Here is a 16,923-nt window from a genome sequence, read left to right as displayed (position 1 = left end):
CATAACTGCTAAATGGCAAGAGCCTGTTTTATCCTCCACCCCCAAAAAAGTGCCCGGCTCACGTTCTGTTTACCCCTCTAAAAACCCTGACAAAACCCCACGAATGGGTCCAACTCAGATAATCATGATCTATTTACACAAACATTGCCTATGCAGTAAGTCTTGGAATCAGTGAATCTAATTACTCTTTTTATTAAAATGACATAATTATGTTTAACACTGTTGATTTTCAGTAGCGGCTGCTGGATTTTAAAATAGAGGAGGCAAACTAAATTGCAGTAGTCTAAGAATCCCCACCCGATATTTTTTCGTCAACACTCGAACCGCTGAAAGTGCAATACTTGATGGTGGTGATTGGCAATTTTTTTCCCAATGGAGGCAAAAGTCTCTGGCTATGGATTTGCCTCCGCTTCCCTTTTCTTTTCCCTTCAGAATCGCCTTAGCACAGTTTTCCTATCGGTAGATTTGGCAGGATCAGGGAAGAGCAGCAGTGGTTCTGACTTCAGTAATATTTTATGGTGTAACAGAAGTGAAATTACAAACAAGAAATACACATTCTGAGACAAGAAATAAAATAAATAACTGGGAATTTTATTAACATTAAATTATCCTTCTCCCATTTTCACCTCAAAATGTTTGGAAGCCTGTGCTTTCCCTTGCCTCCCCTGACGAGCCGCCACTGTTCATTTTATTAACCCATTTTATTGAGGTTTTCTTTTTTCAATTTGACATTTTCACTTTCATTCTGCTAACTTCAATGTCAAACCTGTCTCCAAAAACCCTGCCAAAGACATGACAGACATGGCGTTGTCAGCAATCCTGCACAAAATGATTGACAGACAGACAGCGTTTCAGATAAAAAAAATTAAGTGTTTTCCTATTTTAACGACATCTGTCAGGTTGTACTTCTGACGAGCTGCAGTGCCACTCCAGCCACTTTATTATCCTCATCTGAAATATAAAGATTTTACTTATAAACATCATAGGTCTTTTTTCGCCATTCATTTTAACCTACAATTCACAAGTTTGGGATCAGTAAAAAGAATACTTTTATTCAGCAAGGATGCATTAAATTGGTCAAAAGTGACAGTAAATATTTATATTTCAAATAAACACTGTTCTTTAGAATTTTCCATTCATCAAAGAATCCTACTTTTTTACATTTTCCAGAAAAATATGAAGTGTTTCGAATGTTTTCAACATTGATAATAATAATAAATGTTTCTTGAGAGCAGCAGAATTATAATAAACAACACAGGAATAAATTACAATAGAAAATGTAATACAATAGAAAATAGTTGTAAATAAATTGTAATAATATTTCACAATATTACTGTTTTTCATATTTTTTTTATCAAATAAACGCAACCTTGGTAAGCAGAAGTGATGTCTTTAAAAAATATTTTAAAAATCTTACGACCCTAAATTTAATACATTTGACTGTGACGTTAAAGCCAACTTTTGATTTTTCAGGTCTCTGGGTCTTACATAAATCATATGTATTTTTGTGAATATCATATGTAACCCTGGACCACAAAACCAGTCACATGGGTCAATTTTATGAAATTGAGATTTATACATAACATGAAAGCTGCATAAATAAGCTTTCCATTGATGTATGGTTTGTTAGAATAGGACAATATTTGGTTGAGATACAACTATTTGTATTCATAATTAAATCAACATTTTAATAATTAAAATTATATGTACATTTTTAACCGATGTGTTTATGTTAAAAATAAAGTTCACCGCTGTCATCAAGCTTTCAGCTGATGGTCGGTGTTAAAGTGAATGTTGTGTGATGCATCATCTCTTCCAGGGTGGAAAAGAGTGTGAGACGAGTGCTGAAACCTGCCTCTGTCTGCTGCCTTTAAATATGCACATATATTACAGATACAAGTGTCATCCACACAAGTTCTTTCCTTCCTTAAAAAGCAACTGAATGTGTTAACACATTAACTACACTGAAATGATGAGGTTAAACACAAGTAAAGATTTAAATTGATTGATGGCCCTTATAATAACAACAGACATTTATGCATACACACACACCAGCACATTTCCTTGTGTTGCAGATGTCATCTCACCTTTGTCACAGAGCAAGCCGCCCCAATTTGTGTCACACACACACTTCCAGGGTTCAGTGCAAGTGCCATGATCACACCCAGGAAACGTCTCGCACTCATCACACAGATCACCCTTCCAGCCATAATGGCACCTACAGAGATAGAGAGAGGGTACAACAGTGAGAAAGTGAGAAAAAGACAGAAAACAAAAGCCAGAAAACAAAAGTCCTGCAGGGCATATGACATGAATCAGCGCTCTGTATTTCTGAAACCTGGGCAGACTCACTTGCATTCTCCGGGCACATGGCAGGAGCCGTGGTCCACGTGACATCTCTGCTTACACACCGCTACAAAGACGCATATAGAAGGTTTATTCAGATATGATGATCAAAACGATCAGTCATTTTCATAACACTCATAATAACACAAACTGAATTAGACAAATACAGAGACTTTGGACACGTAATCCATTGCTAAATGCAGCCAGTCATGATGTGATGCTTCTCTGACTCAACTATTGTTAACATAAGGCTAGCTCAATGTTTTGACTTAGGCTATGGTGGTAATATGGGCTCTTCCTGATCACAAACCATTAGGATGTGGACATTTCTCTCTCCCTTAAAGGAACACGCCGACTTTTTGGGACTTTAGCTTATTCACCGTATCCCCCAGAGTTAGATAAGTCCATACATACCCTTCTCATCTCCGTGCGTGCCGTAACTCTGTCTGACGCACCCACCGCTAGCTTAGCTTAGCACAAAGACTGGAGGTAAATGGCTCCAGCTAGCATACCGCTCCCAATAAGTGACAAAATAACGGCAATATTTTCCTATTTACATGTTGTGATTTGTATAGTCACAGCGTGTACAAATAACAAGGTCACACACAGCCATCTTCTAACCGTATACATACTGGGAACTATTTTCTCAGAAGGCGAAGCACTGCTACTTGGGCGGAGTGATTTGCTCGCAGCACCTGAGAAGCCCCGTGGTGAGGAGCAGAGAGTTCGCTCAGAGTTGGAGTAAATCACTCCGCAAAAGTAGCAGTGCTTCGCCTTCTGAGAATATATTTCCCAGGAAAATAGGAAAATGTTGGCGTTATTTTGTCACTTATTGGGAACCGTATGCTAGCTGGAGCCATTTACCTCCAGTCTTTGTGCTAAGCTAAGCTAGCGGTGGGTGCGTCAGACAGAGTTACGGCACGCACGGAGATGAGAAGGGTATGTATGGACTTATCTAACTCTGGGGGATACGGTGAATAAGCTAAAGTCCCAAAAAGTCGGCGTGTTTCTTTAAGTCATTCTCTGCTGGAAAACGATTTGGCCTCTGTGGAGTGTTGGAAAAACATCTGAATAAATAATCCTGTAGCTAAAGTCTAATACGGGTTATGTGCAACAAACTTATGCTAGCTTAATTATAGCTAGGTTAGCTAAGTCCATAGATATCGCCATCATAAGTATGATACGGCTGTTGACAGTGTGCTGGACCCACTCACCCTGTCGGCACTCTGCTCCAGTCCAGCCCTCCTTACACACCTTAATCCCGTAAGGATCACAGTCAAAATGGCCGAAAAAGTCATCTCGTGCTCGACAGAGTTTGTTGCAGAGTGGGCCGTAGTAATTGGTATCACAGCGGAATCGCAGGCGGTATTCCAGATTGAACGTGTGACCGTGATGAGGGAACGACTGCCACTTCTCACCTGGGTTCAGCATAGAGGAAAGCAGCACTCGCTCTATTAATTCCTCCCGACCTGAGGGGGGCGACAGACAGAGAGAGTAAAATAAAAATTAAACATCTTTTCTCATGTTAATTTTTTCCATGGAAAAACCTGCTCCAGCAAGAGTGAGACATAGGGTTGCCAACTGTCCCGTATTAGCCAGGACGTCACGTATTTTGGGCCTAATTTATTTGTCCCGTGCGTGACCTCCCTTGTCCCGTTTTTTGACTAGCCTACTACGCTGATCTAACCACTGACTGATACAACAGCAACAGCAGCAGTGCTGATCACGACACTTGAGAATGATCACTGACACCTGTCATCATCCAATCACAGCTTTTTTTAATTATTGTTTTGAGACAAATCATTTGTTGATTTGCGAACATAATCCTCTGCCGCCTGGTCGCTTCCGCTTCAAGCCAGACTCGTCTCGCGCTAACGGTAATTCCCTTTCACTGTCCACGTTTTGATTTCGGCAAATCAATTTTGGCGAATGCAAACAACGTGATTATTGTTCATGAGTCCAACATCCAGCCACACAAGAAAACATGTAATCTACCTGAGGGAATAATATGCTCAAAAAACATTTCTGATTATTATTAATGTTTAAAACAGTTTTTTTCCCCCAGGATTCTTTGATGAATATAAAGTTCATAAGAGATTTATTTGAAATAGAAAGCTTTTGTAACATTATAAATGTCTTTACTGTCACTTTTGATTAATGTATTGCATCCTTGCTGAATAAAAGTAGGCAATTACTTTCTTTAATTTCTTTCAACAAAAAAATTATCTTAATAACCCCAAACTTTTGAACTGTAAGCCTAGTGTATAATGTTAAAAAAGCTTTCTATTTTAGATAAATACTGTTATTTTGAACGATGGTTTGTTTGTAATGTGACATTTTTTTTTTATGTATGACATTAAAATTCTTTTAAGAATTAAATTGTACATAAATAGGTTAAGCAATACAAATGTGTTTATGTCTGATAACCTTTTAAACACATACTTAACTGCAGACACTGAAATGACGTACACTGTGTGATACAGTACAAATATTTTGAGTGTCCCTCATTTTCCTATAAAGAACCACGATTGTCCCGCATTTTCCTTTTCTGAAGTTGGCAAACCTAGTGAGACAGGACCTTAAAGGACTGTTCAGGATTCTATACAATACTATGTCCTTTTTTCTAATACTCTAATATGCTGATTTGCCTAAGAAACTTTTCTTATTATCAATGTTCAAAACAGTTGTGCTGCTAAATGTTTACATTGTATACATGTTACATGTTTTTCAGGATTCTTTGATTAACAGAAAAGTTCAAAAGAACAGCATTTATTTGAAACAGCGTTTACGTTTCCTATACGTTTAATACATCCTCGCTGAATAAAAGTATTACGTTTTTTGTTTTTTTTACTAACCCCAAACTAGACTAATGTCTGTTTACAGCTTCACTGTTATCACTGTGAACCTGCTTTGATACAATCTGTATTGTAAAAAGCGCTATATAAATAAAGGTGACTTGACTTGACTTAATGTGATACCGATCTTGAATGTTGTGTCTAATCTTTCAACTTCATTAACACAACAAATTCTGTTTATAGAGATTAACTTGTGGTGATAAGTCTGTGACTGTTTTGACTGTTAGCCTACCTAATCTCAAAAACTGTTACATAGTGCATTATCTCCCACAAAGTGCTCGAAAAAGAAAGATAAAGAAAGAAAACTGGCCTAACAGAAGAGATCATCTGGGCTTAAAAACAAAGCAATGAAAACAGGGAAGAGCGAAGGTGTTCAAACATAGATAAGTTATCATAGCAACTCCACACACTTAATCAAAATAAACATATCAACCACATTCAGTGACCCCAAAAATATTTGGACCCTTAAGGGCACAATTTTCGCACACACAAATCTGGACATGATGGTCTCGTCCTCTTCTGTTAATGGACTGCAGTGTAAGCACAGTCAGTTATTAGTGGTGTTGTCCATTTAAACATCATTCTACTACAATCCATTAGAGATGTAAATGACTACAGCTGAGATGCACTCATGCAGAAAGCCTTGAGCACAGTTTATCTCTGACATGTTCAGGCACATAAATTTACATGAACATAAGTCTGATTTCTCACTCGGCAATGTAAGATAACGATCACACAACATCCATCAAAACCATAAGAGAGGAATACATTTGGACTTAGAGGGTGGTTCAATAATACGAGAGGGTGCACATATATATTTGTACGGAACCAGGATTGAGCAACATTTAGAAATAAAAAAATCTGCACCACTTCAATTTATCAGTAGGAATAGAAATATCGAGAACCGGTTCCAAATCTCCAAGAATCGTGAATTCAATAAGACACACGCATTTTGATTCTGCTTAACCATTCCTGTGTGTGTATTTTAATGTGACTATTTTTAATGTGACAGCGCAAGAAGACGTGAAAGAGAACTCAATTCATTTTCTGTGCTGAACACACATTCAAAGTGCGCACACAAAAAGCCGCCTCTCATTTAGTGTTCTTTTTCACGTCTTCATGCGCTTGCATGGACAAATACACAGAAATGTATGTCTTAATATCCTTGTAAACACAGTCGTTCTTGTCTTAAGTGAACATATTCAGTTGAGAAAGAAAATGCATGTGTAACAGTATGTTGGATCCATGCATTCGGTCTTAAAGTGACAACAGCCTAATATTCCTGCTGTCTGTCATTAACGATAATGAAACAACAAAAGAAAAAGAAACTAAATAACTTTTTTAACTTTAACTCTTTCGCCGCCATTTACAGCATTTTCCGTCATTTATGAGAATGCTTTCCCGCCACTGATGGAATTTTCCAGCAATCCATGTTTTCACTGTTATATGGTAGGGGGCGCTATTACACATCTTCTGAAAGAGTGCAGAATCTCTAGATCAAACCCTATTCATGAGTGTGAATTTGAATTGCATTGGTCCCGTCCAGAGCCGATCAGCCCTATACGTACACTACACAAGTCAATCAAAGTTTACAACATCGATGAGAAAATTAAGCGGAACTATCCTTCTGGTCACGAAAAGAGAGAAAAAAACACCATAAGTGTCAGGGTTCTGCCCTGGCAGCGTTGTCTGTCTTGTCTCTGTTTAATGTTTCTATGTTTACGTTGTGTTTTAACACATGGTTGTGTCTTTGTTTGTGTTTGCCATGTGCTCCTCTGTCCCTTCCTCCTTGTTTCCTGTTACCACGCCCCCTTGTTTAGTTGAGTCCTTGTTTGAGTGTTGGCACCTGTCGTCTCGTTAAGTCCTTGTTTGTCTGAGTGTGCTCACCTGTTCCTCATGTTCCTAGCTCCCTTTATATGTTTGCTCTTTCCCTCTTGTGTTTGCCAGTTCGTTAAATGTTGTACTTCAGAGTACTACTGTGTCTCAGTATCGTTCCTCTTAAGTCGTTAGTGTTTTGTTGTAGAAGTTTGTTAGTGCTCTGTTTACTGCCATTGGCTCTGTCTTGTTTCCCTGTTCCAGTCCTGTCCAAGTCCTGTCCAGCAAGCAGCCCTGTTCTGAGCCTGAGATACCTGAGTGTCAAGCTGTAAGAAGTCAAGCTGTAGAAGTTCCTGTCTGGCTTTAGCTGGTTACCTCTGGTCTCACTCTGATCTGCCATATCTTCACTCCAGCCCACGGATACCTCATTACATCTGCTGCTCTGCTGTTGTCACTGTCTCATCTCTACCTATTGTTTGGATTGCTACCTTCTCCCACCTCGTCGTGTCATCTGTTTGTCAATAAAGCTGTTAATTGTCATCCTGCATTTGAGTCCTCCTTCACAGATCCATAACAGAACGAACTGGCCACTACAGGACTCAGCAGGATGAGCATCAAGGTCCTGCCACCTGCCAACATGCAAGAGAGAATGGCCCGTCATCGTAGTCTCACTGCTCTTCGCCAGGATGGCTTAGGAGTTGGGGGTTTTGCCCAGATGTTTTGGACCTGGTCTAGGGGGCTAGATTATAATGATGCTGCTCTCAAGCATATCTTTAACTCCTGCCTGGATGACCCCTTGCCTGCATGGGAGATGGATTCTCTTCATATTCTGGATTTCTGGGGTTTCGTTAGTTACCTTGGTAATCGCAGTAAGTGGGGAATGCCACCAAGCCCACCTGCATCTGCCTTCAACTTTCCCCGCCTGTCTCGTCACATCTATGATCCTCCTTTGGCTTCTACGAGGAGACTGAGATCCAGACGGAATAGGGCAGTCCAGTTTACCACATCAACCTCAGAGCCAGTCAAACCAACCCCCACCACTTCTCAGAAATCCAGGTCAGTCCCAATCACTTCAAGATCTGACTCACTATCTGTTATTCAAGAGACAGCTAAGTCAACTGCTGTCATCTCTCAGTCAACTATGCCAATCACTTCAAGAGCTGACTTACCATCTGTTATTCAAGACACAGTCAAATCTACTGCTATCACCTCTCAGACAATAACGCCAGTCAATTCAAGATCTGAGTCACTAACTGTTATTCAAGACTTAGTCAAATTAACCGCTGTCACCTCTCAGACAATCACGCCAGCCCCAGTCACTCCAAGATCGGAGTTACGGTCTGTTAGTCAAGACACTGTCAGATCCACCGTAGTCATCTCTCAGAGAATTGTGTCACTCCCGGTCACTTCAAGATCTGAGTCTCCTTCTGTTCTTCATGACACAGCCAAGTCAACCGCTGTCTTCCCTCAGTCAATTACGCCTGTTCCAGTCATCTCTGAGTCTGTCGACTTAACCTCTGTTTTCCCTGTTACTAGCGAGAACTATCCTGTCTCTTCAGAGCCTGCTCAATCTGTTTCAGTCAGTGCTGATTCTACGAGGGTTACTGCTTCTCCGCCTGGGTTGGCCGAGTTGGCTACAGATACTACAGAAACAGCCCAGCAAGCAGTATCAGCTCGTCGTAAGAGGAAGAAGAGAAGGGTACGTGCTGAACAGTCTACATTTCTCCATTCCCAAGCCCCAGATCCAGTGGTTTGTGAGGTGTCAAGCCAAGTGAGTTCTATTCCCATGCCATTGATAAGCGATGTCATTCCCGCCGAGACAACCTCTACCAGTCCTGTTATGTTTACTGATCCCAGTCCCAAGATGCCTATTGTCATTGCTGCAGAGGCTTTATCTGAACTTCTAACTAGTCTTGTCAAGATCCTAGAGATGCCTGTTAATCCTGTCGTGTCCACTAGTCCCAAGCCTGCTGTTGAGAGGGCGTTAACTGAGCCCACCGCTGTTAATGAGCGGGCATTTCCCGAGCCCGCCGCTGCTACAGAGAGGGCGTTTCCCGTGCCCGCTACCGCTACAGAGAGGCCGTTTCCCGAGCCCGCTGCCGCTACAGAGAGGGCGTTTCCCGAGCCCGCTGCCGCTACAGAGAGGGCGTTTCCCGAGCCCGCTGCCGCTACAGAGAGGCCGTTTCCCGAGCCCGCTGCCGCTACAGAGAGGGCGTTTCCCGAGCCCGCTGCCGCTACAGAGAGGGCGTTTCCTGAGCCCGCTGATGCAACTGAAAGCGCTGTCCCAGAGTCCGCTGATGCATCTGAAAGCGCTGTTCCAGAGTCCGCTGATGCAACTGAAAGCGCTGTTCCAGAGTCCGCTGATGCAACTGAAAGCGCTGTCCCAGAGCCCGCAGATGCTACTGAAAGCGCTGTCCCAGAGCCCGCAGATGCAACTGAAAGCGCTGTCCCAGAGCCCGCAGGTGCTACTGAAAGCGCTGTCCCAGAGCCCGCAGGTGCGACTGAAAGCGCTGTCCCAGAGTCCGCTGACGCGACTGAAAGCGCTGTCCCAGAGTCCGCTGATGCGACTGAAAGCGCTGTCCCAGAGTCCGCTGATGCGACTGAAAGCGCTGTCCCAGAGTCCGCTGATGCGACTGAAAGCGCTGTCCCAGAGTCCGCTGATGCGACTGAAAGCGCTGTCCCAGAGTCCGCTGATGCGACTGAAAGCGCTGTCCCAGCGCCCGCTGATGCTACAAGAGGTGCTGTCCCAAAGCCCGCTGAAGCTACAGAAGGTGCTGTCCCTGACCCTGCTGGTGCTACAAGAAGCACTGTTTCCAAGCCAGCTGCTCCAGAGTGCACAACCCGGGAGGGTGTCCCCGTGCACGTCTGCATAGCCCAGGAAGGTGTCCCCGTGCACGTCAGCACAGCCAAGGAGGGCGTCCCTGAGTCAGTCCCCGTGCATGTCTGCACAGCCCAGGAGGGCGTCCCCGAGTCACTCCCCTTACCTGTTCCCAAGACCTTCCCTGACCCTACCAGCCCTGTCTTTGCCCCCAGGTCTGTCAAGCCCCCTTGGAAGCCCAGACCAGCTAGGCCAGTTCCTGATCCCCAAAGTGCCCCATATCAAGTTCCCATGTCTCCCTCAGCTCCTAATCTTTTCCCCGGTTCTGTTCCCACCTGCCATATGCCACCTTTTGTGTTCCCTGGTCAGTTTGGGACTTCCATGTCTATGCCCTTCCCTCCCCCCCAGTTGTTCTCTCCATGGTCTCTGCCTGTTTTGGACGCCTGGAGGCGTCCTTTAGAGGGGGGGTACTGTCAGGGTTCTGCCCTGGCAGCGTTGTCTGTCTTGTCTCTGTTTAATGTTTCTATGTTTACGTTGTGTTTTAACACATGGTTGTGTCTTTGTTTGTGTTTGCCATGTGCTCCTCTGTCCCTTCCTCCTTGTTTCCTGTTACCACGCCCCCTTGTTTAGTTGAGTCCTTGTTTGAGTGTTGGCACCTGTCGTCTCGTTAAGTCCTTGTTTGTCTGAGTGTGCTCACCTGTTCCTCATGTTCCTAGCTCCCTTTATATGTTTGCTCTTTCCCTCTTGTGTTTGCCAGTTCGTTAAATGTTGTACTTCAGAGTACTACTGTGTCTCAGTATCGTTCCTCTTAAGTCGTTAGTGTTTTGTTGTAGAAGTTTGTTAGTGCTCTGTTTACTGCCATTGGCTCTGTCTTGTTTCCCTGTTCCAGTCCTGTCCAAGTCCTGTCCAGCAAGCCAGAGTCCTGCAACGGGTCGGGTACCCGCGGGTATCCGCGGGTACCCGCATAAAAGTGGCTAAAACGGGTGGATTGTGACATTCCTAAAATTCACGGGCGGGGACGCGGGCGGATAATGAACTCCTTGCGGGCGGGTAGCGGATGAAAAATATGTGCAATATTTCGTATGTCTAAATTACCAGCATTACACATACGCAAATATGTGTTTTAGTACAAATATTCTTGTTTGCCGTAACCCGACCGACCCTGTCAATTTAGGACCGACCCAATTTTATTTTTTTCTCCCCTTTTAGTCCGACCAAGTTGAGACATTAAATGTCTCTGTACTGTAGGCTAATAGGCCTATGTGTTGTAGCCCAGTCATTAAAAAACGATTTAGTTTCATATTCATGTTTAAATAAAATAATATACTTTTTTTATTTTTATTTCATGTTGATTATATGAAAAGTGAAAAGCATGAATAAGATAAGATGATCCCGAATATCGGAATATCGTGAGACAAATGGAGTGGGCAGACATGATTTTGACCACTTCATTAAGTTTGTTAAGCCTTTCTTTAAAGTGAATTTCGTTTTGTATTAATTGTATCTTCATTTTAATCAATGTTTCATCTACCAAATTCATGGATTTAATAAATAAGAATATAGCAGGCAGGCAATATAATCAGGACACGGCCGGAGGCGCCCGCGCGTGAACTGATCGTCTCTTAAATGAACCGAAACTCATCGTATAAGCTACTTGCCTCACAGACCTGAGAAATAGAAAGCATGAAATGTGTACTTTTAAACAAAACAATTCAAAACGAAAGAAAACAGACTGTTCTCTGCTTATAATCCGTATGAAATGTGCATTTCTCTCTGGCGCGTTCACTACTGTGAAGATCGCGAGTCAGCCTCGTCATCTTTGACACAGAAAACACTTGCTTATTAATAAACAATTGAAATGTCTCATTGATATATTTGACAGGCCTATTAATAATCATTACTTTTCCCAGTTCTTTGTGACAGCTTTCAGGTGCGTTATTGGCAGCGCACCCTTATGTTACATGAACGCGTCACCTGTGTGGTTTATCGCGGGCACGGGTCGGGTAACGGGTCAAATATTAACGGGTCTGGGCGGGTGCGGATTTAATTTTGATATTATCACGGGTGACGGGTCGGGTCTGGTGCTGAACTTTGCGGGTACGGGCGGGGGCGGGTCTCCAAAAATGGACCCGTGCAGGACTCTGCAGCAAGCAGCCCTGTTCTGAGCCTGAGATACCTGAGTGTCAAGCTGTAAGAAGTCAAGCTGTAGAAGTTCCTGTCTGGCTTTAGCTGGTTACCTCTGGTCTCACTCTGATCTGCCATATCTTCACTCCAGCCCACGGATACCTCATTACATCTGCTGCTCTGCTGTTGTCACTGTCTCATCTCTACCTATTGTTTGGATTGCTACCTTCTCCCACCTCGTCGTGTCATCTGTTTGTCAATAAAGCTGTTAATTGTCATCCTGCATTTGAGTCCTCCTTCACAGATCCATAACAATAAGAGTGAATTGTTTGTTTATAAACTGCAGCTCGGAAAAGATAACCGCGTCGCGCGCTAACATGCGTTCATATGCGCGTGCACGAAATGAAACGTGCACTTTCCAGCAAAACATCTGTGGGGACCAGTACAATATGGGCGTGATGGCACTCCTCATTATAGGCACACATACTTTAAAAACAAGACAATCATTATCCAGTCTCCAAGTCAGTTTAGTTACAACTCTGCAATAAAGCAAGATGAAAAGCAATGTACTGACATTGACTTTATTTATAGGCTATATTGCATTTAAAATGTTGATTGGCTGGACATACTGATCAATATGGATGCACATCCCTCAGTAAATAATAACCATCAAGTATTGCTTTTATCATTTAAAACACAGTGACATGCTATGGCAAGCCATTTTAGCTTTTATTCATTCACAGGATGCATTTTTTATATCAATAATTAAATTTGTACTATTCAGGATCGGCTCTGGTCCCGTCCCACAGGATGTTGAATTGGAATTGGCATTGGACTGGCCAGAAGGAATTTACTGAATTGCGACTTAACATAGTCAATTAGTTCTATGTATTGCCTGATATTTTTGCTTCTCAACTAATTAAACATATTTAAAATTCCAAATATACTTCCTTGCATAAAAATACAAATTTAAATTTTCCATCAGGAATGCTGTTAAAATTCAGGAAAATTGATCTCCAATTTAAATTTGTTCTTCATTCAATTCTGAATAGCGCACCACCCTGGATACAAGACGATATAATAAATGGGAAACTGAACAACACTTTTGTCCTTGCCTCTCCCTCTCTCCTTTTCTCACACAAAGTCTTTTTCAAAGACATAATGGGTCAGGACGGACTTTGCTGAAGACTGTTAAAGCTATGGCACTCAGATACCATATAAGATGGTTGTATAATAATCCAGAGCTGGCAGGAAAAACGGCTCTACAATTCCAAACTCGCGTCATTTAGACTCCTGGATCAGCCCATCTAAGCCTCACCTCACCAGAGACAAGCTGTAAATCCAATGAACGAGAGAAGGGATGGGTAAAGTAAATGAAAAGATTTGTCAGGAGCTGGAGGGCAGTGAGGATGATAAATTAAGAGAGAGGAACCAAATAGGGAGAGAGATTTAGAAGAGAAGCAAAATGAAAGAAAAGAAAATTATAATAAAAGAGAATAAGAGTGCCAGAAAAAAGACAGGATGTGCACGAGAAGGAGAGTATGTGCATGCATGTTTTTCTAACAAATTAAGTTGAGTTATTTATGAAAATAAAGCGGCAATATCCAAATGATTAAAATGTATCTCAGCATTGTCTGAAGAAGCGTGCACATGTGTCTAATTTATTCATTAAAGGACATAATCGGTGCATCTGAGTGTGTGTGTGTGCAGAATCCAGCAACATATTTTCAGTCATGGAGCTTTTCTTCAATTATAAGGAGAAACAATCAGAAAGCAACACAGGAAATGAAAGAGTCATGGAGACTGACCCTGTGCATTACTCCGTTCTCTTGTAATCCCCAGAAGACAGCGTGAGGGGTAAATACGGCTTGGCTGTCTGATGTTCTCCTTTTCAGTCTTTCTTTCTCTGTGCTATTGCTACAAATCGTTTCTGTGAGGACACATTTGATCCATGGATTTTGTTTTTTAAGTCTCACACACACACACACACACACACACACACGTATCATCATACCTGCCTCTGATGTTTCATTGTCATGATCCAGAGCCTCGATCACCAGAGAGAACGATTTCTAGACAAAGGAAAATAAACATGTCAGTGCATTTTATATTGCTACATGTCCACAAGTCATTGTGATGGATTTATTGAGTGAAAATGAAACAAAATGCAGCAAAAATGCAGTATTAATTATACAAAAGAATTCACGAATTGCTGAAATTAATTTCATCAGTTACATAAAAAGTCAGATCACTTAAAAAAGGAACTACTTCTCTCCCCACAATATTAAGTCATTGGATTTGAGTTATTAGCAATTAAAGGGTTATGTTATATGCCTTCCCTTGTGAACAAGAAGTGTTTAATTGTTCCGAATGTGAACTTGTACTGCACTTTAAGTCTTAAAAGCATATATTTTTAGTACACTTAAAAATAACAAATAACTACACTGATTTTGGTGAGTATTTTAAATGTGCTAAATTGCAACTTCATCATTACAAATGTAGTAATTATACAATACAAATATATTTAAATAAATGACATACAAGTTTCAATGGAAATGACATTAAAGTATATTTTAGTTTACCATTAATGCTTGCAAGGTCCTTTAACTATATTTCAAAGACAAAAGAATTATGAAATGACAAAGATGTACTACTTAAGTGGGTCAAAAAAGCACTCTAAAGTTCAGCTAATTGCATTTATTATAATTTTTTTATCATTTAATCAAATACCGCCTTGCTTTAGTAGGAAATACTTCTTAGCAAACTATTGGCCATTATGGTGTGGACTTGTTTTGTTCCTGGTGCAAGAGTTCAAAGAGTAAACGTTTAGCGGGAGTGAGTTACGGCAGTGGATAAAAGCGGCAAAGAATGGGATCCGGAGAGAATGCCGCGACGGTTTGTTCAGTCAGAAAAACCTAGTCACATACAGGTAAGAAAGCTGTTGCCATAGTGTTCCATTTTACCATAATTTTTTACCATATTTGCTGACAAATAAACGTGAATTTCTCAGTCCAGTTACACAGAGAAAGGATAAACATTAGGGGCTATAGATTTTTCGTTTAATCGTTTTTTTTAAAAATGTGGTCGATTCAAAATCGATTCTCAAAGGCCACGAATCGATTTTTTCCATATGTATTTATCTATCACCCAAAAGCCAGCATTAGTTTTCCTCCACTGTTCATAGGCTTGCAGTCTTCATGTTACAGCTTATGCTGTGAGATTGTATGTGTTTTATCTTAAACATAAAATAACCTGATCCTGTTTGATCAAGGCATGCGACTGTTCTGACTTGTCCAATTTTCAGCATCAATTTTTCATTTTGCATCAAAATCCTGTCTATTCTTTGTATGCATTTGAAATATAGAGTTGGGTTCTGTTATAATGTACCCAAGTGTACCTAAAATAAAAGGAGTTTAAGAATTCTTAATTTCTTTTTATTAATTAACCACTTGTAAACGTATGTTCACTGTTCTTTTTTAAAATAAATATAGGATTTAAATTAAATCTATATTCATTGAGTCGAATCGAAAACAAAAATCGAATATAGAATCGAAATCATAAATCGAATCGAGAATCAAAATCGAATCGAATTGGAACATCTAAACATTGTTCATAAACTAGCGACATTGTAACAATACAAAGCGGGTTAAAAAAGTTTTTTTTTTACACGGGTTGGGTGTTTGTTCAAAGTGTAAGCAATATAAATGCTGTAGTAAGCACCACTAATACAGTACAGATGTGAAATAATAAATCATGGTTGTTTGCGATGTGCTCTTCACTTGGACTAGGCTGAAATTTGCGATTGGATCTCATGGTTTGAGCTCTTTTTTCCGGATACAGCTCTAAAGTCCAGTGGGGGAACAGATGGTGACGCTGGAAACAACAGAAAAACCCAGAAAACAGAAGAATGTCAGTAGCACTGAGACCAAGCCTGTCTGGAGTCACTCTAAATACGTACCCATCATCCCCTGACAATGAGTGCTTAAACAAATAGAGTACTTCAAACACCACTGAACGAGCGGCCGTAGCATCGCAACGTGATTTAAAGGGGGTTGACAAATTCATGAGAGCAGAAATAGACAGACAGGGAGACAGAAAAAAAACTATTTTCTTCTTCCTCTCTGTGTCTCCTAAATGAATAATTCAAAGCCACACTCTCGTTCTCCAGTGAGAGGTCCAAACCCTGCCATGCAAATGACACAGCTGCAGCATTCTGGGTAACGAAACTCTAAAAGGCAGTGTGGATGTGCAGTCACGCCTGTCTCATAAGTGTCCACCAGAGGAGAGGAGTGAAGGACGGAGGAGAAGACATGAGAGGTGTAGGAACGATTGGCAGGAGGAGTAGGGGAGCTTGATAAAAGTGGTGTTAAGGGTTGAGAGAAGATGATTTAGTGATTGAATGGACATGAGATGAAGAAGAATCTTGCACTAAAGAACACATTCCCACAACAGAGCTTGAGCTTCATAATTATATTCAGGTTTTAACAGCACACAACAGACTTACGTTGCCGCAGCTCAAAGGACAAAAGCTCTTCCATATACATTTTTGTCACTAGATTGTGAGAATTAGCATTCCCATATCTATTTGCATATCCATTCACCTCGATGGCCACTATTTTTAAACATATTTGCATGTTTAACACTCTTAATATTTTAAAGGTTCATTCAGTAGTTTGGTCCTAAATTTGTGTTGTTGTGAAGAGTCGTCTGAATGGAGTACACTTGAGATGATTACCCATAATAGTTTTTATAAAAAGTGTTTTAATTTTGTATGGTGTGGGTCTCCCTCCTCAATTTAGATACAATAGTGCTGTTGAAAACAAAATTGTGGCTAAAACCTCTCATGTTTTTACTTGTCAGGATAAAAAACTACAAACGGAGTATAAATCAGTATGAACTTACAGTCTTACTTTGACAGCAGTATAACAGGTATGTGTTAGATAATGCTAAGCGTCTAATAAATGT

The 16,923-nt window shown here is 41.1% G+C and overlaps 1 protein-coding gene across 2 annotated transcripts in view; it reads right to left on the bottom strand.

Annotated features, from left to right (window-relative positions):
• The window catches only part of LOC309507220 (uncharacterized protein), a 77,743-nt gene that overhangs the window by 12,506 nt on the left and 48,314 nt on the right, over nucleotides 1-16,923 (bottom strand). For both annotated transcript variants that reach the window (XM_082181348.1, XM_082181347.1), the window contains exons 3-6: nucleotides 13,973-14,030; nucleotides 3,561-3,815; nucleotides 2,353-2,413; nucleotides 2,088-2,218 (exon numbers count right to left, since the gene is read on the bottom strand). In XM_082181348.1, coding sequence (XP_082037474.1) covers nucleotides 2,088-2,218; nucleotides 2,353-2,413; nucleotides 3,561-3,815; nucleotides 13,973-14,030 — 505 coding nt within the window. The remainder of the gene's footprint in view (nucleotides 1-2,087; nucleotides 2,219-2,352; nucleotides 2,414-3,560; nucleotides 3,816-13,972; nucleotides 14,031-16,923) is intronic.

Source organism: Leuciscus leuciscus (assembly GCF_965113295.1).
Source record: "Leuciscus leuciscus genome assembly, chromosome: 10".
Classification (NCBI taxonomy): Eukaryota; Metazoa; Chordata; class Actinopteri; order Cypriniformes; family Leuciscidae; genus Leuciscus; species Leuciscus leuciscus.
This window is presented reverse-complemented; position numbering and strand designations above follow the sequence as displayed.